At 27.2% G+C, this 24,718-nt stretch overlaps 2 protein-coding genes across 2 annotated transcripts; one reads left to right on the top strand and one right to left on the bottom strand.

Annotated features, from left to right (window-relative positions):
- The first annotated feature begins 1,088 nt into the window (after positions 1 to 1,088).
- LOC132935414 (mitoguardin) lies at positions 1,089 to 20,168 on the top strand. Its single transcript, XM_061001956.1, has 10 exons — positions 1,089 to 1,419; positions 3,607 to 3,766; positions 3,834 to 3,995; positions 5,117 to 5,307; positions 5,377 to 5,478; positions 8,982 to 9,079; positions 9,180 to 9,348; positions 9,428 to 9,661; positions 14,815 to 14,985; positions 19,143 to 20,168. The coding sequence occupies exons 1-10, from the start codon at positions 1,342 to 1,344 to the stop codon at positions 19,302 to 19,304; spliced, it is 1,527 nt and encodes a 508-aa protein (XP_060857939.1). The 5' UTR covers positions 1,089 to 1,341; the 3' UTR covers positions 19,305 to 20,168.
- LOC132935415 (uncharacterized) lies at positions 11,000 to 11,860 on the bottom strand. Its single transcript, XM_061001957.1, has 2 exons — positions 11,739 to 11,860; positions 11,000 to 11,676 (listed from the first exon to the last, which is right to left on the bottom strand). The coding sequence occupies exons 1-2, from the start codon at positions 11,812 to 11,814 to the stop codon at positions 11,255 to 11,257; spliced, it is 498 nt and encodes a 165-aa protein (XP_060857940.1). The 5' UTR covers positions 11,815 to 11,860; the 3' UTR covers positions 11,000 to 11,254.
- Positions 20,169 to 24,718: the final 4,550 nt, after the last annotated feature.

The following is a 24,718-nucleotide window of genomic DNA, read 5'->3' as shown; positions in this document are numbered from 1 at the left end:
CGTCTCGGGATACATAGAATTAATATAATATAATTAATGTTGTTAAATGTCAAACAATGTTGATTGCTAGATCATTGCTCACTCACAATTTTGCAATAAATGGTTCTATTATTTCATCTATTCTCAAAAAAGACCTAAGTGTACTTCTAACTATTAACCTCAAGTATAGATCTCATATTGGGTTGATTAGTTGTAAGGCTATTAAAATGTTAGGGTTTCTTAAACGTGTTTCATCTGAGTTCAGACTTTGTTCTCCCAAAGCCCTATCTTGTTCGTCTCATACTCAAGTATGGTTGCTTTCATAAACTGCTAGTTGTGACTATTCCAGAGGATCTTCAAAGGCGTTTTCTATCATTTGCCGGGTTTGCTCTAAATACTCCCTCGTCAAGTAATTTCTATTGGAGTCTGGACGATTAATATAATATACAAATGAGGTCCAGAGAAAAAAACTCTTTGTAACATTGTTTTATTTTTATAATGAAAACAAAAATAATTGTAAGATATGTTGATGTACTAGTTTCCTGTCTTCTGCGGTCCGCTAGTTGCCGACCGTAGCCGTAGCACATTCACGACTAATGCGCACAACCAATACGTCTACCAACCAACATTCTCCCTAATACGCACAGTGTAATCACTACTACCAAAGTCACATAGGCACTCGTTCATTATTATATGCATTATTTTTCGTTATACTGGACTGTAGTTGGGTTCCGCCCGTTTTATTAATAATGTCAATAGTGGTGGCCGGTGGGTACTGTTTTCTTAGTTTACAAAACGTTAGCACTTCAGGCCAGGTCGGATTGTTTCACACGTCTCACACCACCGAATAAATTAACTATGGTAATCACAAGCATCACAATAATAATTCGAAATTAGAACTTAGAAGTCGGAACGGAGACTGCGTATTGTTGTTGCATCGCGGAGTGCGAACGGCGGACGTATCGAAACGTTATCACTACTCGACGACTGTTATCGTACGTCCGGGCACCACCGCCGCGGTTACCGGAGTTGTGATTAGCGGCGTTATCGCGGACCCGCAATCTCGCGACCGTGATAGGACGTGATAACCCACTCGGTCCGTTTATGTACTACCGAGTGCGAGTGAGAGCCGCATACCGCTTCGACGCAACGAGAGACGGCGCGACGTCCTCACACTGCGAACGGCGGTCGTCGTTGAGTTTTTCCGTCGACCTAATGCAGATATTATCGTTATTTTGTTTAGGGTTTTGACGTACACAACGGTCGGTATTGTACATTATTCTCATTAACATGTTTCGCGTTTCCATAAATTATGTGCAGAACGTCGCCGTGCGCCAGTTGTAATCCATCGGACTCCGAACTATGGGCAAGAAATCCGCTCTGGTCCTGTACCCGCTGACCAAACTCACGGGGATCTTGCGAAAGCACATCTCGGAACATGTAAGTCAGTCGTGTCTCGAACTTTTGTACCCACGTTTGTCACGTTATTTTTCATTTTCAGAACAGCGACACTTTACTCGTATAACTATTATCTGTGCTATTACGTTAGGTGTCGTTTGACAATATTTACTATTTTATTCGTTTGACTGAAACAAATTCGCCAGTATTTTAAATTAGAAAATCTACTTGGGCACATTGTTTGTAGCTGGTGAAAAATAAAAAAACCTCATATTTTTCGTTTGCGTTCATCCATAATACTTGTCGACAATTTTTATATCGTAATTTTGATTGTGTATATATATACAAATCAATTTAATAATTAGTACTTAGTAGGTATTGTTGATTTCATAACAACTATTTGTTTGCAATATTTTTATTTAATGTAAATTCTTATCACTGATTTTTTTATATTTGTTACTATTGTAATTAATTAATCTAGGTACCTACTATACATAATATAACTAAAAATGTATAATATTTCATATTATACCTACTAATTAGCCAGTATTTTTCTAGTTTTATTAATTTATGTGATTATTTTGATAACAACTACCAATATCGATACATCAATTGCATTTCTTCAAGCAACAGCTATTTTTTCTACCCAACATTAACTATTGATTAAATTATATTTTGATACTATACTCTATTCAGGATAAGACGACACCAGGCGGCTACGGTCAAAATCGGTTTTGCTTCGTAAATCTGGTGTGCTCTTATTCTGAATAGACTATACCATAATATTTTTAATTATTACTTATTCTTTTTTTTTAACAATAAATATAAAAAGATTTTTTTTTATATTTCTACCAAAATAAAGTAAGTGTATGTACCTTAGTATCTAGGTAGATATACTATAAAATCGAAGCCAGTAGGTTATGGATTTGGTAACTTGTTTTGTATTTTAAATTATGTTTATATCTAATATATATATTTAGTTATGACACCTTAATTGTATTACCTAAGAGGTACCTGACATTTAAATGTTATACCTACTTAAGTAGGTACTTAAATTAGTATAACAATATATAATACAAATATTAGAAATGTTTTACATAGTAATTAGTTCATAAATAATTAAGTTAACTAAAGTAAGTAGGTGTTGTAAATGGCACTTATACATTTTTTTAATTTACATAATATTCATATTTATGCATAGGTATATATTTTTATATCAAAATTATTCGATTTATAAATTGTGTATAATGCTTTTATTTTATTAATAGTTTGGTATGCCCATGATATGTTTGTATATTTTTATTGAAATAGTCAATATCAATATCAGTTTAACACACATTAAATGGAACAGATAGGTACATTTACAAATATTTGTTAAGTAGCCAATAAAAGAATTGATCTGCCAAATTAAGTTTCCAATCCTACTATGGCTCACAATATAGTTTGCTATTTTTTTTATACTTATCATTATTTAATAGTTAGATATGCATAAATAATAATTATTAAATAGATAAGTTGGTTAGAATTATAAATGTATGATTTTTTTTTGTTTTTTTAATTCCTCTAAGTAATGTTACTAAAAGAATTCCTTATAATGCTTCTACCTTGATAGGATGGCTTGTGCATCATAGTGTTATTTGCGAGGTTTTCTTTGCTATACTTATATAGTTTTTAAATAATTAATTATTTTTTTTATTCTTCAAAGAGTTGAATAACGTTTTTGATGAAAGGTTACAAACAAACCATGAAACAAATACTTTTGATTTAAATTAATATTGACCAAGTAAAATAGTTTTGTTGTTTACATAAACTTATCAGCCTAACCTTTGATACACTAAATATTTAGTTTTTCAATTTGTATCTATATAGATTTATTTTTAAGATCATAAAATTATACTGAACATGTTAAGTGGGGCCCATTACTTTCTTGAAGAATAAATACAAATTAAAAAAAAAAAACTCAATTATCACTTGAAAATGTATATACTATATATATCTATATGCTTCTAAATATTAACTCATCTATAAATTTTAATAATGATAAAATTGATAATATGTTTAGTGTACAAAAATTACCAACATTAAATTTGAAAAAAAAATACATGATTTATGTTTAACTTTATTACTTATTAAAAAAAAATATACTTTGAATAAAGCTCTTACCTTTTTGACATGTTAACAAAATTAAATGAAGAAATTAAAAATATTAAAGTCTTATTTCTATTACAGGGTTTCCGTGTTTCCATATCCATGGGATTAGTTATAAGTACTACATTAATAGTGGTATTAGGAAACTATTGGAAACGAAGAAAGTATTCTCGAGAATCTGCACCAGTTATAAAACATTATTCCTACGACAAGAGAAAAGCTAATGTTGATGTACCTTCAGGTAAATTAAAATGTTTATTCAAACAAATAATTACATATTATTTTTATTTTTATATTTTATGTTTCAGTATCTAGTTTTCGAATTTTCAGAACTAGCCATAGATCATTAAGTCCAAGCATCAAATCCACCAATCGGCAAACATCTGTGATATCTTCAACTCAAGATTCTCCAAGTCATTGTAAATCCTCAGAAGTTAAGTATACTGCACCTCAACAACTAGGTGTAATGGGTAAGTAATGTTTAATAGTTAAGTTGGTCTCGTTTAACAGGACAACACACCCGCATGTGTTGTCTCCGTCTTACAAGTGCGTAACAGCAAATTTAGTTGCTGCTCTCATATGCGGACTACAAATGCAGGTGGTCTACCATCATAAATGTAGACCGCATATTGTAGCAGAAAAAAAATAATTATTTATAAAGTGCATTATAAACACGTACATCCACTAAAAGATAAAATAAAATTGTTCAGATAAAATGTTCTGATATATGTCATATCTTGTATTTTCCAATGATGTTTATTGTTATTAAAAGATGAAATTGTTGATATACTTAACCTAGTAACTTACCTACAATTACTGTGCGACATTATAACAAAGTTAATAAGTTTGTTAGTTACGAATTGGTCATCAATTGTGTTGTACCTACTGCGTTTATATTTGTGTCCGTTTTGTATAATATCGTGTGCATTATGCAATCAGAAGATTTTTATTATTTTTTATATTGAGGTTTTTCATTTATTTTATGTAGACATATTATTATTAATACATTATATTTTTCAAATTTGAGCTAATAAACATATATTATAATTATGAAAATATAAACATGGCATATTACAATATAAGTATTATGCAATCTACGTCTTACAAGGTAGACCACATACGTGAGCAGAAATATGTCGGTAGTCCGCATAAGAGAGTAGCACCCAAATTTATGTTCAGCAGATAACGTTTAGGTTCGTTAGTTTAAAAATTAAGGTGAATCAACCCATTATGAAACTTGATAGTAAGAACATTATCTGTGTTCGTATGCTGTTTTTATGATAGTTGAATCATTTAGCAAGTTATGCGTACATAATATAGCGTAAATTAAAAATGCTCATAACTCACTTAAAAATTGAATAATGGTGAAAACCCAACACACAAACACAGATAATGTTCTTACCTCAGTTCTTACCATCAAGTTTCATAATAGGTCGATTCACTTTTATGTTTAAACTGATGGAGCTAACCGTGATCTGATGAACGAAAAATTTGCTATGTTACACACTTGTAAGACGAAGACAACACATGTGAGTGTGGCGTCCTCTTAATTATTTGTACTCAAATTATGTTTATGGTTTTTTTTTCTAAGGAATGGAATCTTTAGCATGCAGTATATCGTTTTGGGAAGATGCATTAACAGCATTTTCTGGCAATAATTCAACAATGGTATCCAATAAACTTATGTCTACTGAAGATTCTCAATTTTGTAAGGAACTTCAACTGTTGGTGGATTCTGCTTATTCATTGCAAGATCAGTGTCAATTACTTTTTTTAGATCAAGTAAGAATTTAATATTTGTATTTATCTAAGTTGCAGTTAATTATATTAAATATTTTTTTCTTAATTTAGAGGTCAGTATTATTTCGTGTTCAACAAAATGGAAATGGTGAAACATTGAAGTTTGATGATCGTCGTTCGTCAGTAGATAGTTTTGTATCGGCACGCACAGATGTAAGCTATGTATCTTGTATCAAGAGACTCAATTGTTATATATATATATATAAGTCAAGATTCAAATTAGTACTTTTTTTCATATAATATCGCCTCACGGGGATTTACCATTTACACAATACTTATTCCCATGTAACATAATTTATTGAACAAAAAATTCAAATTACGTAACAAATTAAGCACCAGTAGTTCACAAGCCAAAAGTTATTACTCTTATAATTTTCAATTTTTAAATCCATTTTTTTTTATTTTATTACTAGTTTATTCTAAAATTATTTACTGTATATAAGGATGAATATAATGGGTGGCAATGGTTAAATCTCCCTTCCTAATGTTTTTAGTAGTAGTGTTTTTATAAATAATTTTTATCCTTTGGTCTTGGGCATCATAGGCATCGATAGTTTGTTGTTATAAATTCTATAATTTAAATTATTAACATTTCTAAAAAATATTAATTATACATTGAGATATTGAAGCGGATGTCTAAGAAATCTTATACTTTGTTTACATCATGGATTAAGATAGAATGAACTGGAAACGAACAGCCAGTGATGGTAAACTGGTATGCTTAAGAGGATGTTGCAACCGCATGTGTCTGTTTGGCGTCCTCTTAATAGGACGCTACACCCACATGTGTTGTCTCTGTCTTACAAATGTACAACATAGCAAAAACTATTTTTAGCGGGAAAGAACCGAGAATGCTACAGTCATAACTAAGAAACAACATTTTCACCACATGAAAAGGAGAACTTTGGCTGTGTGCAATATAATTTTTATTTTTTGGTTATCAGAAATTAATAATGGATTTGAAACAATAAGAACTTTTTTCTTATTAGTGATATCAAAAAAATAGAAACTATATTACACAGCCAATGTTCTCCTTTAGTGGTGACAATTTTGTTTCTTAGTTATGACTGTAGTTTTTCAGTTCATTCTCTTGCCAACACCTTTTTGCTATGCCGTTCATGTGTAAGGCGGAGACAACATATGCGGGTGCGTCACCCTCTTAAGACTTATGGTAGGATAGTGAGGGGAGGAAATCAACAAGCCCATATCGAGTGCTACCTATATTATATATAACTAGTTAATATGATGAATATAGGTAGGTACTTGTGGACTAATACTTATAATACTAAGTACTAATACTAGGTACTTGTGGTACTAATACGTACTTGTGGACTACTTGATTGCCCCCCTCCCCCTATGTACAACCCTATCTTAAACCTTAAGTGGCCTGGTGATTTGGCTCTTGTTTCAAATCCATTCTATCTGAATCTATGATTTACATGTATTATATTTATATGTTAGCGTTAAAACGGTTTTAGTTCCCATGAATACTTGTATTTTTACTGATAAATAAAACAACTCAAACTATAAATTAGGCTATCTGAAAGGCAAGTTGTAGTGATCTTTGTACTTTAAACTGTGGTATGTTTATTATCAGAGAGGTGTATGTTTACAAAAACTTTATACAATAACACTTTATTATGCTATATGGTATACCGACAGAATATACGTACAGATATATTTAATTACAGATATGAATAATAACTAGATAGCCGACTATGTTACTGTTAACAATGATTGGTAGCCGTATACAACTTGGGGAGTGTTTACTAATCGTTTAAATAATAAAAAATGTATTTTATTTCAATAAATGTATACACTAACTAGTATAGAGACGTCATCGTTTTTATATCCAGAGTAGGGCGTTATTCAAATTAAATTTTATTTAGATGATTATTTAGATAACATTTTATTCGAATAATTTTCAACTATGATTATTGGAGTAAATAATAATTTGAATAATTTTTGTTTATTTTATTTGGGTAAACATATGATTGTAATTTAAAACAGGCACATATTATAAACAATAGTTGGCATTGTATTTCAAGTTACACAACTATAAATCTTATTTTATTTGGAAGAATGTAAAAATATTATAATTAAAACAAATAAAGATCTATAGAAGAAAGTAAAGAATTATATATATATATATATATATTTAAATTATATTTTAATAATACTTTTATAATATTATGGTATGAATAATATTTAATGATAGTATTTTGTAACACTTACAACAATCATAAATGATAGTAAATAAAACTGAAACTGGACTATTTACTATGTGCAATAATTACGTCTTCAATATTGATAAATAGTTACTACTGAGGTACATACTACATAATGTAAACATACTAGAAGAATTATAATCATTCTTTAATACATGTTTTGTACTAGTATATATTATGTTTGAAAATGATTTGAATAATAATGTTATGAAATTGTTCGAAGACATTTTTGTTCAAATAATTTTAAAAAAATCATTTGAATAATTATCTAGATAAATAATTACATAAATATATATTTTTCCTTTTTTTTTTTTTTCTTCGATTTTTGTCACCAATGTTGATTAACTAGTTCATAGATAGTTTAAAGATAATGGCGATTTTTTTGTATATTACTGCATATTTAATAGTTATTGCATATTACTCAAAATTAAAAATGTAAAGCACATTGAAGCAAAAATTTTAAAAAAATGTATAAAACAACATTTTGTCAAGCATAAAATTGAGTGATACCTTTTGTAGGCACTTTTTTCATTTTAATAATATTTAATTATACATAACACAATTTTTTGTTTATTAAATAGATACCAATAATTATAATTATAAGTTATTTAATTTGTTTTAAATTATTTTTGAGTCATTCATTTATAAACTCTTATATTATGAATTTTTTTTCCATATTACCCAATTTAAAGTTTTTTTTCTTGTATATTTGGACACTTTTTAGTGCATACTACAAATCCACGCTCTAATCATATATTTACAACACCTGCCTACACTACTGCCCAAGTTCTTGTGTTAAACTCTGGTATATATTACAGAATTATATTCATATATGTATATACGAATAATAAGTAAAGGGAATGATACTGGGAGTTAAGTACCAAAATATTGTAACAAGTATTTTAATGATTAAATTAATTATTTTTATTAAATATCCGTAATATCATACTAATACGATCTCGTTGTCAGTTCATATTATTATTTTACTTCATCGAGTTCATGGTTATTTTAATATTTATTTGTGATTAGGAGTTAGGACCCTATAAAAATAATAAGTATTTATAAAGATCGACCAAGTGACTAATGCACCAGGCATCAAAATTATATACCTTGTATATGGAGTCAGCTATTTAGTTATCATACAATTCATATATCTGTGTATATTGAACATCATACATTTATATTTTATACCATATACCTTTTTACTAATAGACTCCATCATGGTGACTCCAAATCAATCATGTATTATTGTAAAATTTCACTTTGTCATTACACTAAGTTACTTGATGATTACTGTTATGGATTACATTTTTGCTAAAGTTGATAACTTACTGTAAACAATCTTAAATTTGGCCTAAATGTTTTACTGTGTTTATTAATCATTATTTTTTTTAAATATCACGGTAAATATTTTGTATGATGTTTTAGGTTGCAAATTTAAGAGAATTTGAAGAATTAAATTTTGACAACTATTATTTATATCAAAATGCTTTAAGATACTCTGAAATTGAGGGCATAGCATGCAGGTACCTAATGTTTGTTAATTGTTGTTGAATTAATCAGTAACCATTTGTCATTTGAACATAGTATTATAATATGATATAACACATTTTTAATTCTTTTCAGGACTTATCGTACAACATTAGTGAATTGTGCTTCCGACAGAGAATATGTTTGTAAATTGCACTGTATTCGACAAGCTTTCGAAAATGTATTCAAGAATGAAAAAAACTCAATGTGGTTTGCTGATTGCGGGAGACGTATATTAACTGATATATTTTTATTTGCCGAGAAAGTAATATTTTTTTTGTCATATTATTTAGTTTAGTTTTAAATTTATTAGCTAATAAAAATGTAATTTTATTTTATTTTAGGACCCCAAGGATTTTCTTTTAGCTTATGAGGAGATGTTGAGTTGGGCAAAAACTGATGCACACTGGACAGAGGCTGAAATTGAACTGTCAACCAGGGGTGTGAAAAAAATGACATTTTATGATATTGTTATGGACTACATTTTGATGGATGCGTTTGAAGATCTTGAAGCGCCTCCAACTTCAGTGATTGCCGTAATACAAAATCGTTGGTTATCAAAAGGATTTAAAGAAACTGTAATATTGAAAGTTATATATTGGATTCATCCTTAGATCATATTATACAATGGAAGTATCACTCGAACTATTTATGAAGCCAACAAAACTAAAATACTAATTAGGCATGTTCGCGCTCATTTATCATGTTTATTTGGCACCAATATCTAAAACATATTTAATATTTATTTTTTAATTTCAAGTCAGGCAACTGTTTAAAAACAACAAATAAACCATAAAGTAAAAAATAGTATATAATGTGCATAAACAATTACTAAACATTTAAATTGATATATTTTTTATGCAACGCGGCAATAAAGTAATAAATTAAAATATCAGTAGAACAACAATAAATAATTACTATCTATGTATATTTATATATATAAAAGAGAGTATTATGTTTATGGTTGTGGTTTATACTCAAAAACTACTCTACTGATTCAAAGATTATTCTTAGAGATACCAGGAAGTTCAAAATAGCAGTTAATGTGTAATAGGTGGTTCTAAAAGAAACTTTTTTATATTGTTGTTGATTTCATGTCATATATACCGTTAACTACTTTTATATATGAATGCTTTGTAACATAGTGTTGCCGCTGTTTTAAGTTTTTGTTAATGAATCAAAACTTTGTATAAAACTTCAAATCAATAATTTGACAGTTGAAAAACATTTTCAAAGTAACATGTGCATCAGGTTTTCTGTTAACATTGTGAAATGCACTACTACTCTTAATAATAAACATTGAAAATTTAAATTAGTAAAAGTAAAATATAATTATTTTTTGTTGCACAAATCAGTTATATTGTTTAAAATAATAATACATATCTTAAGTGTTTATCTCTGGGCACAGAAACACACGCATACTTATCTATTCCAAATAAGTTTGGAAAAACTGCGCAGCCTCAGACCGCTGTAATTGGCCAATAATCTGCTGCGCACCAACGGCAGCCAACAATACTACACATACGCGAACGTAATCTGTCTTTCTTGATTTTATTCTAAATTCATTTGGAATAGATTATAGTATTTAGGGCTGTGTAATAGTGGAGTGCAGTGGTTAACAGATTTTATTTTTGCCAGGATTACCTTAAAAAATATCTAACATTTTTTGACTATTCTTAATTTATTAAGAGGTTGTTGGTGCACTAATTGTTTTCTCTCTGACCCATGTGCAACATAGTAAATGTAAGTTTAACAGAACCAAGTCTGTGTTATTACTAAAGACCGGATTTAATTGCATTAAAAACACTCAAAAATTGCATAATAAAATTGTATAATTGCACCAAAAATCCCATAAAAATTGCATAATAAATTGCACTATAAAAATGCAAGTCGTATTTATATATTCGTATTAATATTACATTAATTACATTTAATATTAATTTTACATTTTTGAATTAAAATTGATGATTAAATACATTTCTAAATTATTTTCATTAAAATTAAATCTTCTATTAGTTAAAATATGTTTGTACAACGAGAAACTACGTTCTACGTCAACACTCGTTATTGGTGCATATTTAAAACAATTTAAGAAAGTAGGCGTTATATCTAAATTAACATTTGCTTTACCTGACATGACTTCATAGTAACACTTTAAAGTTTTATACCCTTCATTTTTTTTCAATTACATACATACATTTTTCCTTAATTTTTTCACCTTCTGGACCAGGAATATTTGTTAAAATATCTTCAATTTTTCTAAAAATATCCATACTTTTCAGTAGTTCACTATTAGATTCTTCCAAATTTTTGAGATTCGTGCATAACTCAGATAAGTGTAATTTTATGAATGCTAAACCACATTTGACTGCATTATCTTGTACAAGCAGTTTCAGCTTTTCGACACTTAAAGCATCATCTGTTAAACTTTCAATCACGTTTTTAAACTTTTCAAAATTATTTGCATAGAAAAGTGCAGCGTTTAACCATGTTCCCCATCTTGTAATAATAGGTTCGGGTGGTAAAGGTATACCCGGCATTTCTTTTCTGTATTTATTTATTCTCGATGGTGCTTTTAGGAAAGCTTTTTTTCCTAAAATAAACAAAATAAGTTACAAATGTATTTAAATTTTAAATAAGTACTTAACACATTACCATTGTTAATTAATTTATTTATACCAGGATACAATTCTCGAATTTTCTCTAGAACTCTATTAACTGCGTGTGCCATACATGTGATATGAATTAATTTTGGAAAAAATATTTTTAATGTTTTTGCTGCTTTGATCATATAAGTACCAGCATCGCTAATCAAAAGTAATACTTTTTGTTCAATACCAGGAAATATTTTTAACGAGGAATTCATAAACTGACAAATAGTTTCATAATTTGTGGATTCTAATTCTTTACATGCAACTAAATATGATTTACTAGGCGTCCCATCTAATATACCAATTAATAAATTTGCAATAGACAAACCTAAACGAAAATAGTATGTTTTATTATATGAGAAATCAAAAAAAAAATATTTATACAAACCTCTTGGATCGGTTGTCTCGTCAACAATTATGTAAACCAATATTTCCTAACTTTATTACTAACATTTCCAATATCGCTAATTATTTGGTCCATTACGCTTTTATAAATATTTGGTATGTAATTTTTTCTTAAAGTACTTTCATCTGGAATTGATTTGCCAGTATGCTTTTCCAAAAATGATTTTAACACATGATTGCCCAGCTTATGCAAAGGAATATTTGCAGCAACAAATGCATTACATAAATCTTCAAAAAATACATTTCTACTATTCAAGATTTGAGAAGTAATGAAAATCTGCTGTTTTCTTTCTTTATTCCTTTGTAATGCATTTATGTGTTGAACTAAAATAAATATACATGTATTTTTGATATAAAATAACATGGAGTTACGTGTACTACACTATTACGTATAGTATGAGTATAAAATACAAAACTTACTTGTTTTGGAATGATGATCTAATAGATATTTTTTTTCAGTAGACACAGACTTTTCACATACGAGACAATATATAATCTTTCCATCTGATGAAAATACTTCTTTATTTTCATTATAAGGAGCAATCCAATTCGATATTTTACTTTTTAAATTTGATTTTATTTTAGGCATTTCGACGAATACGTTCACGGTCGGTTTGTGCGGTCAAACTGATCAAAGAAATAGGTACTAGTACGTATCAACGGGTAAACGCACACTACGCTTATAGCTTTCGTAGTCGTTATTATCGCTAGTCACAGTAATTTGAGATAGAAAATTCCAGACGAGCGATAAATAACATAGATAATACTCCTTTATACTTCTAAGATCATATTAATCAAACCAATAATAAAAATCCACAATAATGTTATTATTTTTATATTATAAAATTAGTTAAGAAATATTGATTTGTACATTTGATTACGTGAAATATACAAAATTGAAAAAAATTGCAAAAACATTAAAAATTGCAATAAATTGTAACATAAAATTAAACAGAAAGACAGTAATTAATACAAATCGTGTACATATTTGATCAGATTTGATTTATCTTAACTACAAAAAAAGTTGCAATATCAATTAAATCCGGTCTTTAGTTATTACCTTTCATGTTCAAGTGAATTCACCTATTATTAAACTTTAAGTTAAGAAAATTACCTGTGTCCCTACGTTGGGTATTGTTGGGTATTATAATATTATAATTTTTATATAAGATATGATAATGTAAATTATTACAATTTAAAAATGCTTATAGAATGTACAAATATTAAAATATTTTAAAATAGCCAACATATGAACATTATATAATATTCTAAGCTTAAAGTTTGATATTAGGTTAATTTACTCCAATATTGAATATTTTTCAAAATCTTTAAAAGAAACAACACATAGTTGGTTCTGCTAAACAAATTTTGTATGTTATGCGTGTGTCAGAGAGGGAAAACAAATGGTGCGCTAATATTCTCTTAATACAAAAACATAACAACTGAGCATAGCACGGGTTAACTAATATCCTATAAAAAAGTATTGGTAATTTTAGATTTTAGTATATGTAATATATTGACTGTTATTAGTTATTGCATATGTAATATTTATAATAAATGTTATTATTGTACTTTAATATTTTTGAGTATTATATTATACATTTTGCAATAACAATTCAATTATTGCTAGGTATTAAAAGGACGCTACACTCGCATGTGTTGTCTCCGTCTCACAAATGTACAACATAGAACAAACGGTTTTGCGCAGTAAACAACCGAGAAGGCTACAATTATAACTAAGAAACGAGATTTTCACCACATAAAAAGGAGAACTTTGGCTGTGAACGTTGTTTTTATTTTTTTGATATCATTTATATGAAAAAAGTTTTTGAAGTTTGAAAAATACAAACAATAATGGTTTTTGAAACAGTAAGAACTTTTTTGTATAAGTGATATCAATAAAAAAAAAACAACGTTGCACAGCTAAAGTTCTCCTTTTTATATGGTGAAAATTTTGTTTTTTAGTTACGGCAGTAGCCTTCTCGGTTCTTTCCCCGCGCAAAACAGTTTTTGGTATGTTGTACATTTGTAAGATAGAGACAACACATGTGGGTGTAACGTCCTATTAAGAGGACGCCAAACAGATATTTGTTGTTTCCGTCCTACAAATGCGTAACATAGCAAATTTAAGCTTAGCAGATCACATTTAGCTCTGTTAGCTTAAAATTTAGAGTAAATTGACCTACTATGAAACTTAATGGTAAGAACATTATCTGTGTTCGAAGGTTGGTTTTTTATGATACTTCGATTTTTTAGCAAGTTATGTGCATATAATATAGCATAAATTAAAAATGCTTATAACTCACCTATAAACTGAATAATCCTAAAAACCAACATACAAACATAGATAATGTTCTTACCGTCAAGTTTCATAATAGGTCGATTTACTCTAATTTTTTAAACTAACAGAGCTAAACGTGATCTGCTGAACATAAATTTGTTATGTTACGCACTTGTAAAACGGAGACAGCAAATATTGGTGTGGCATCCTCCTAACTGTTAAAACATATTGGTAAGAATGTTTTACACATTCTCACACGCTGTGGTATAATAAATCCTACTGTTATGTTGGCTTCAAATCTTTATACCTATATTAGTAATGGGTGATGGCTATCCATTGTATATGATCTAAGGATTTTTCTATGTAGTATTAACTGTATTTGTGTCTGTTTTAGGCATTATCAACTGCAGTATGGTCAGTCCTCCGTGCCAAGCGTAGTAAATTGAAATACCCAAATGGTTTTATGCATCATTTTTACAACATATCTGAACAAATGTCACCTTTACTCGCATGGGGCTTCTTAGGTCCTGATGAAGAACTGAGCAGAATATGTTTGTTTTTCAAAGTACGTAAATATGAAATGATTATATTACCTAATGTAATTTACAACTAAATGTAATATTATAGTCAGTGCCGGATCTAAGACATTTGGCGCCCGGGGCTAATAAAAATGTAGCGCCCTTACATAGTATTAGCTACAGGGGTCAGGTTTTGCAGGTTGTCAACACAATTAAAAAAATTTTTTAACAGGTACAAATCAAAAGTATATTTTTATATAACAAATATTTTTTATTTAAATTGTTGTCTTAATATATATTATAATATTATAGATCATAGTCAATATTATAGTTAAAAACCATTAAAAAATATAAAAACAAAAACCTAAATAAAAAATCTCTTGATTATTTTAATTAAGTAAAAAAATTATAATCTGAAAATTTAAAAATTAACTTTTCTAGCTTTTTTTGCAGCGAAATCATTAATTATGTCTTCATAATTGATTTGTCTTGCAATTTTATTTTCTATGGATAAAATAGATAAGTTATTAAGTCTTGCTTGCTCCGTAGTAGATCTTAAATATGTTTTTATTAATTTCAATTTGCTAAAGCTTCATTCACACGAAGCTGAAGTAACTGGCATTGTAAGATATATTTGGTAAGCAACGGATATATTTGGATATGCATCTTGAAGTTTATTTTTATAAATAAAATTCAACATTTCAAAAAATGTTGCTCTTTTTAAATCGTCATATATGTTGTGAACATGCTCTTTAAAGCTCTCTAGTTCTGAAATGAATTCAATTTTTTTGAGGTCGTTTTCATATTTATTGCATAAATCGACTCCCGCTCTTTTCAAGTTTTCCATAGGCCAAGAATAAATTAATGTTGGATCTAAAAATGAAAAATCTTGAGCAATATTTTTCATTGATTTAAATCTTTGACGTAGTCCTATTAAGATATTGTCAATAACATTTTTAATCATTATTAAAAATTTATTTTCTTCACTTACGTTACAAGACTCATCTTCTGCAATTTCTCCGGGTAAAAGTTTCTTTTTTCGTAATCTGACTTTTGGAAATTCCGTTTCTATGCCTAATACTTCAGCTTTATTCTTTGAATCCAATAAAGCCTCATTTATACCTTGCTCTCGAAAGTTTTCTAATATTTTAAGGAGACTTTGCAGATGTTTGACAGCTACATCAATTGTTAATTTTGGTTTTTGTAAAATTATATTAATCCTGTCAATTGCACTGAGAATTTTTTCCCAAACCGTAAACATACAAATAAAAGAAAAACTTTTAAGTGATCTTATCAAATTATCTGCATCAAATTTTGTTTCTTCTGATAATTTTTCTTGTTTTAGAACGTCAAAGCTTTTAAAAACCATATCCAGTTGAGTATTTAATGATTTTATTGCACGATGTTTAGCTGACCACCTTGTTGTACTATACCCTTTCAATGACAATTTTAAATTATTCATTAGAATATCCCATCTTTGCGTTGAACTTGAAAAGAAATTAAATAATTTCTGTACGATGCCGAAAAATGTTTCTACTTTAGGTATACTTTTTGCACAATTAACACCAATTAAATTTAAGGAGTGAGCTGAGCATGGGATGAATCTTGCAAGTTTATTCATTTCAATAATTCATGCTTGGACTCCTTTAATTTTTCCACTCATATTTGACCCGTTATCAAACGATTGTCCTCTACAGTCAGATATTCTAAGATTATCTTTTGTCAAACAATCTAATATATCTTCTGTTAATGATTCACCAGTTTTGTTGTACACACGCACAAACTTTAAAAAACTTTCTATGATTTAGCATTCATTCTGGTTGTTTTGTATAACATAGCGAATAACTTGGGTCATTTGTTCTTGGTGTGCAATGTCCGGTGTACAATCGAATAGTATAGAATAATATTTCGCCTCTATTATTTTTGAAAGAATTTCATCTTTAACTCTTTTTGCCATAATCTCCAGAAACTCGTCTTGAATACCGTGAGAAAAATAAGAAAGACCACCTTTTTTATGTCTTTCAAGATGTTTTGATAATGGTTCATGATAATGTGACACTAGATTAACTAAATTTAAAAACTTTCCACTTCGGTTTGATGTTCCCACACTAGAAATAATTTCATTAGATCCTCGAAATGCACTTCCGTCCATTGCTAGATGCATTATAATATCTATAATTGCCAATAAAACGGATTTCCAGTGACCTTCTTCTTTTCTTATAGAATTTTGCAATTCTGTATCTATACCCTTGCAGTGATTCAATGCCATTTCCAATGAAGTCCAAGAACAAACATTTTTTTTGTGTATTGGTGAATTTTCATGTAATGGAATTTTTTCGGTAACTTTTTTCCAATTTGTTAAGCCAGTGTATGCTAATTTTGATATGTTGGATGAGTTTTCTATTTTAGTAAACAATTTACAAGGTACACAAAAAAGTGCATTTTTATATAAAGAATAGCTGAGCCATGTTCTTTTTAATTTTTTTCCATTCATAAGTATCTTATACAACCAGTCAGACTTAACATTTCTACCGTCTCTTTCCGAATTACTAAAATCATGAATTTCGGAATAATTGTGCCGCATTTTCACTAAATATGTTCTTTGTGTATCTGTAATATTTAAAGGCCATGTACCAAGATCAGTAAAATGTATGTTTATGGTGTCTACTTTATCGCAATTAGTTCTGTCCCTGTCTATAGCTGAATAATAGTCCTCATCACTAGTCGATACCGTTTTTGTTTCAAATAATTTATTATGTGCAATCTCTGTAGAAATAACTTTATGTTTATTTTTTTCTTTGGGTATAATAATTGTATTTGATATTGATGAACTTGTATCAGAATTTGAAGGAACCACTTCTATAAATTAAAGGTAAATTAAAAAAGGTATTTTTGTGATGGCCTTTGGTTAGTTTATACGATTTAAGCTTATATTAGCTGTTATAACTTAACAATATATTTTATAACTAAAATTAGTAAAATCAAAAATACCTACTTAAATCTAAAACGTGAATGATTTGTAAGAAATTTAAAAATAAAACAAATAATTATTTAATATTCTATTCTAAATTGTATACATTTCTTTACTAAACAATACAAATTTATTTATTTATTGTTGCAATAAAATAAAAATTCAATTTTATTAAGTTGTTTTAAATATCTCAACCTTGATTAAATTCATTATATTTAACTATATGTAAATATATAATTTATTTTAACAGGTTTAAAAATTGCTTACCGTTGGTTTCTGTTTCTGTAATATTCTTATCCATATCTGAATCATGGTCCACATCATTAGTTGATACCGTTTTTGTTTCAATTAATTTATTATGTACAATCTCTGTAGAAACAACGTTATGTTTATTTTAATTTTATTTAGATGTTTAAAACATGTTTTAAATAACCTTGATTAAACTCATTACATTTAAGTATTTAACTGTAAATATATAATTTATTTTGACAGCTGTAAAAATTGCTTACCGTTGGTTTCTGTTTTTGAAAAGAAATTGACGATCTTAGGTAGTTTTTGTACATTTTTTTCAAGTTCCAGTTTTCTTTTTCTATTTTCAGCCCCACTAAGCTTTTTTTTTTAATTCATTATCTTTTTGTTGGTTAAGAAATGTTAAAATAAAAAAAACTGTAGAGTTGAAATGAATCTGACAACAGTGAAAACAACTTTACTGTCGACTATTCAACATGAATAAATGAACAGTAAAAATATTATCGTACATTCCAACATTGTAAATACCTATTATAAAACCTATGCATTTATCGTCGATCACCAGTTTGGGTTTTCTGCAAAACTGACTGATAATGACTAGGTAACTATAAATATAAAATATGTCAACACCGCGCCGGAGTGCCGGACCAAAATATAAACAAAATATAAACGTATTCGAATATCTAATATTATTTATTCTGTTTAAATATATAGTATTATAATTTATACATATTTTATCAGATATTTTTAGCTAATATTTTTATTTTTTATAATCTTAAGAGCGCCCTGATACCAACAGCGCCCGGGGCAAGATTACCCACTTGCCCCCCCTAGATCCGGCACTGATTATAGTTAATTTAAATCACATTACTTATATCTCCCTATTATAGTGTATCTAAGCATTGTAAATTATGTATGTTCTATCAAATTCTCTTTTTTTTTATTAAACTTGTATCGGTTGTATATTATTTTTAATATTCTTAGGATCAAGTCATTGAATTGATGCGTGATATATTCAGTTTTGATAAATGTCGGTACACCACCAAAGAAGAACTATCTTCAGACATGTTTGAGCAATTCAAAATACGAGCAGAGAACATCAATAAAATGATTGAAATGAAATGTAGTTTAGATGTTAAGTCTTAAGTATTGATCTCTTGATTTTAATTGAGATATACATTTGCAAAGTTACCAGCATTTGTTTAACATTGACACTTAATGTATGTTATTTATTTATTTTATAATAGTTTTGAATTTAATACCTATTATTATTTATTTTGTTGTAAAAATATGACTTTTTAGTTTTTATTACAAAAATGACTTGCTTTTAGATCAGTTTATTTTATTCAATAGCATTAATAATTGTGATTTTAATTAAATGGTTTGGTATTAAGTTTAATGGTTGAAATATAAAGTTTTAGTAGATTTAATTTAATATTATTATATATTATTTTATTGGATTATGATTTTTATATGACGTGTTCAATATTGTGTATTAATTGTTAAGGTATTAATAGAATCATTGTAATGATTATCTTTAATTTACATATATATTGTATTTACAAAATATATTTTATATTTTAATAGAGTAGAAATAATTTAACATAGCCTTGTTAAGACCGATTATTAAGGTTATAAATGACAATATTATCCTATTCATTCTGTAAGAGATAATAATCCATAATATATTTTGACAAATATTTTTTTTTTTTTGTTGAATATGCTATGATAAATTATTTCTACTGTTAATTGATGTAAAACATAATATAAAGTACTTACAAATGATAAATTACGAAGTATCAGTGTAAATGGAGTTATTAACAGTCTTATACTTGTGATTTAGATTGTAAGTTTTAATTCTACTTTATTTTAAAACAATATATTTATCACTAGATATAATTGTTTTATAGCAGGGGTCACCAAATGTCACCTTGTTGACACACATTATCTGGCCTGTAAACAGGAAATTTATAGTGTATATTATGGTGAATTAAATAATAATTATATTAATTTTTTGATTTTTCCTTTACGTTCTTCCAATAAACATGTTCAATTTTGGTGGCCCCCCAAAACTTTCTTAATTCCTAAATTGATCCTCCAAAAATATATGTTAATTGGTGATTGTTGTTATATAGTATACTTACTTACTTTTTGTTTCAAATGTGTTTTTTTTTAGAAAAATTGGATCCAGTTGATTTGTATTCTATGTTATTATTAATATTAGTTCATAATATATAATTATTATCTCACAACAATTTTTTTAGAATTAATTATTATATTTACCTATATATTCTGAGTTTATCGTTGTTGGATGACAAAAATGTACAAGTAAATAATTTAAAACACATTAGTTAAGTCTTTAAATGTGTTATTTGTGACTCGAGTATTTTCGAATATTTCTAATGTTTAATGATAGGAAGTGTTTTATAATAATATTCAGATGATAGTAATATTCACACTTTTTAATTTAATATAATATGATAAATGTACCTTTTATTTTATGGTTATTGTAATAAATTATAACATAATATAATTTATTTGATACTATTGAAAATATAAAAAAAATATTTTCAGTGTTATCAATAGCTATGAATTTATTGTCCTATTGATTCATACAGTAATATTAGTAATATTTTTAAGATTTACTACTACTATTATTAGATAAGACATAATATTAAGCAGTGCAGTTTTAAGTATTTAATATGTATTAGAACAATGATAATTAACATTATAATGTTTGTTCAAATTTCCAAACTACAATTTATATTTTAAGAACCATTCAATCATGAATATGATGTACTGTATTACTGGGTACTTTTTAAAAATGTTGTTATTTTTAAGTTATAATATTTTTTTCACACTTTTGACATATTATTATTTTTAACCTTAAATGCCTTAGTGGTATTATTTTGTTAAGTATAGCAAGTAAGCTATAGCTATTAATTTAGAGCAATGACTTTTATGCATTAAAAATCATAAAACGTGCATCTAAAAGTATGCACTTATGCATATAAGATTAAAAATATACATTAAAAAATAACTACACCCCCAAATTATACTAAAATATTCCATTTTTTTTAAAAAATATTATCTTTATAAATTGTTAATAAATGAAGTTAGTAAAATAAATATATTATGTGCGTTAAAAATAAAATAATACACTAAAAAATAATTTTTTTTTGAAAAATATTTTATTTATTTTAATTAATTAAAATTATTTGACATAATCCAATTTTTAATGTGATTATAATATGCATTAAAAAAAAAAAAAAAACAATGATACAGCCAATACAGATCTCATTCTTCAATTAAATTTAATATGTATAATTCCTTGATTTTTGATAAACTGTTAAAATATGCACTAAAATCTAAAATATAGGTACTCTTATAATCAAAAATATCTCATTTAAACCAAAATATGCACAAATATGCACTGAAAACTTTGAGTATTTGGTCACAATTCAATGTATTGTGTACTTACTTAATAAGCATACGATAAAGTTTACCAGAAAAAATATGCAAATACACGAAAGTCCTTGCTCTAATTATGACAATTAAAAATATTGTAATGAAAATATTAAATTTTTCTTTGTAGCCAAGATTGAAATATATTATTAAAATATTTATAACTATATAATACAAAGTAAAATCAGTGATACAGTTATAATATTAATTTTAAAATACTTTTTCAATGAATTTTATAGTTTTGATGGTTCTACCTGAACGTAATACCCAACCATTACTTGTCCATGATAAATTTTAAAAAGAAGGTTCACCTCAAAAATATAGTTTTTAAACAATTGTCAACATTTACTATTTTTTTTTTCTGATCAAGGGCATCATTGGATCTACTTTGGAGGAGGGGTGGCAAGTCTAAACCATATTGTAGATTTAAATTGCATATTATAAAATATATATTTATTTCTTAAAAAATCTGCTTTATTTACCACACGTGTTATCACCGTCATACTAACGAATAAAATTGCAAATTGTACACTGTTATTTTTATCCATAGTTCATTTATCTTTACAATACAATTTTAAGGTAAGAATATTATTTAGGGCATTTACTAGGATTTGTATATTTTAATTTTAAACCGATTTATGACAGGTATGGTAGTTAAAAATTGTTAAGTGCCAATAACTTGTTTAAAATCAAAATACCTAAATAAAAATCCTTCATAGGGCCCTAAATAAAATATGATTTCCATTAAATTTAATTAGATGTAAAATTTTAAACACTTAAAAAAAAGGCTGTGATACTTTATTGTATTTTTCTTTTTTTTTTTTTAATAAGATAGTATGCGATAGTATAATAATAAACTTATGAGGAAGCCATTTTATTGAATTTTCTATTAAATCGATTTTGTCACTAACTGATTGGCAAACCAATTCCAGTTTTTCTTTAAGTGACTTATTAGATTCTGAGTGGAGCGATGAATATATATATTGATTTTACAATGATGTGTGTTTTTTTATTTTATATTTTTATTTTGGGTCTGTCATCTACAACTTTTAGGAGAGTAAAAATGCTTAGATTTTCTTCAACAGTATCTTGTTGGATGGGAAATTGATTCTAGTTGGTGCATTTGAGAGAGTCAGTATTTAAAATGTCCAATATTTTTCAAAAGCACTGGGAAAAACAACATAAAAATTAAGGAAAAAAAGGAATTTTTACGCAAAATCGGTTTTTGACAAAATCTGAAAAAATGAACGTATGAAAACATGAAATTTTCACTTCTTGATTATATATGCATTTTCTATAAAATACAATTTTCAAAATATGTTGATTTGTTTTGAATTGTTTAGGGAATTTTCAGTTTCCAATATTGTATAAGTTTTTTTCTAAGAATATCAATAAAACTTTATTTGTTGGGTAAAAAAAGCTGGACAATTTAATACAAGGCTCCTACTATTTTGTTACAATGACATTCGAAAAATATCAATAATCCTTAGTCAAAGCATTTAAAGTCTAATCTTGACAAAATACAGAAAAACCCCAAAAATTAGCAAATTATTTTGAGTTGAGAATTCATAAAAATGTTTCCTTTTAAATCTAAGATTTGAAAATTTAAAACAAGATTCCTCATAAGTTTGTCCACCTTTATAAAAATAAAATGTCTACAAGCAAATCAAATTAAATTTTTATAAGCGTTTGATGTTCTTATTTTTACAAGATTGGACATTCATTTGGTTTCTCATGTATTGATTTTCTTATTTTATTGTAATTAAAAAACGAATAACTATAGATTCATGACAATTTCACTGAATGTTTATATTTTCATTTACTATAGACCATAGCATTTTGAAAATATTTTGACTTGTTTTGACAGTTTACGGACATTGTCAGTTTTCAATTTTAGATTCTGAGTGAAACGATGAATGTATTGATTTTACAATGATGTGTGTTTTTTTTTTTATTTTTTTTTTTATTTTTGTGTCTGTGTACACGATAAGTAGTCGAAATAATGCTTCGATTTTCGACTTCAGTATCTTGTTCGATGGGAAAGTGAATATCGTTGGTGCATTGGGGAGGTCAAAATTTTAATTTCCCAGTAGTTTTCAAAAGCGATGTGAAAAACAAAAGAAAAATTAAGGAAAAACGGGAATTTTTACGCAAAATCGATTTTTAACAAAATCGATTTTGGTTATTGGTGTAACTCTAAAACAAATGACCGTAGATGCATGAAATTTTCACTGGTTGTTTATATTTGCATTTTCTATACACAATACAATTTTGAAAATAATTTGACTTTTTTTGAACTGTTTACGGACATTGTCAGTTTTCAGTTTTTTTAAATTTTTTTTCTATAAATATCAATAAAATTTTATTTGTTGGGTAAAAAAGCTTGAAAATTTAATAGAAGGCTCCTAGGTTATTGTTTCAAAGGCAGATGAAAAAAATTAAAAATCCTTAGTCACAGTTTTTTTTTATACACGTTTAAAGTTCAAATCTTGAAAAAATACGGAAAAATCACGAAAATTTGCAAATTATTTTGAGTTAGAAATTCATAAAAAATTTTCTTTTTAAATCTAAGATTTTAAAATCTAATACAAGATTCCTCATAAGTTTGTCTAACTTTATCAAAAAAAAAATTTCTACAAGAAAGTCAAATTAAATTTTTATGAGCGTTTTAAATTCATATTTTTACAACATTAGATATTCACTCGATTTCTCATGTACCGATTTCCTTATTTTCTTGTAATTCAAAAACGAATAACTGTAGATACATGAAAATTTCACTGAATGTTTATATTAGCATTTCCTATACACCATACAATTTTGAAAATATTTTGACACTTTTTGAGCTGTTTACGGGCATTTTCAGTTTTCAATTTTTTTAGTTTTTTTTTCTATAAATATCAATAAAGTTTTATCTGTTGGGCCAAAAAGTGTAAAAATTTAATACAAGACTCCTGATATATTTTTACAATAGCAGTTGAAAAATATTGAAAATACATAAGCACAGTTTTTTTTTATAAGCATTTAAAGATCAAATTTGGACAGAATTTATCAAAATCTCGAAAATTATCAACCATTGTAATTAATAAATTATAAAA

This window comes from Metopolophium dirhodum, chromosome 1, assembly GCF_019925205.1.
Source record: "Metopolophium dirhodum isolate CAU chromosome 1, ASM1992520v1, whole genome shotgun sequence".
Taxonomy (NCBI): domain Eukaryota; kingdom Metazoa; phylum Arthropoda; class Insecta; order Hemiptera; family Aphididae; genus Metopolophium; species Metopolophium dirhodum.
Note: the sequence above shows the minus strand (reverse complement) of the source record. Positions and strands in the feature narration are given on the sequence as shown.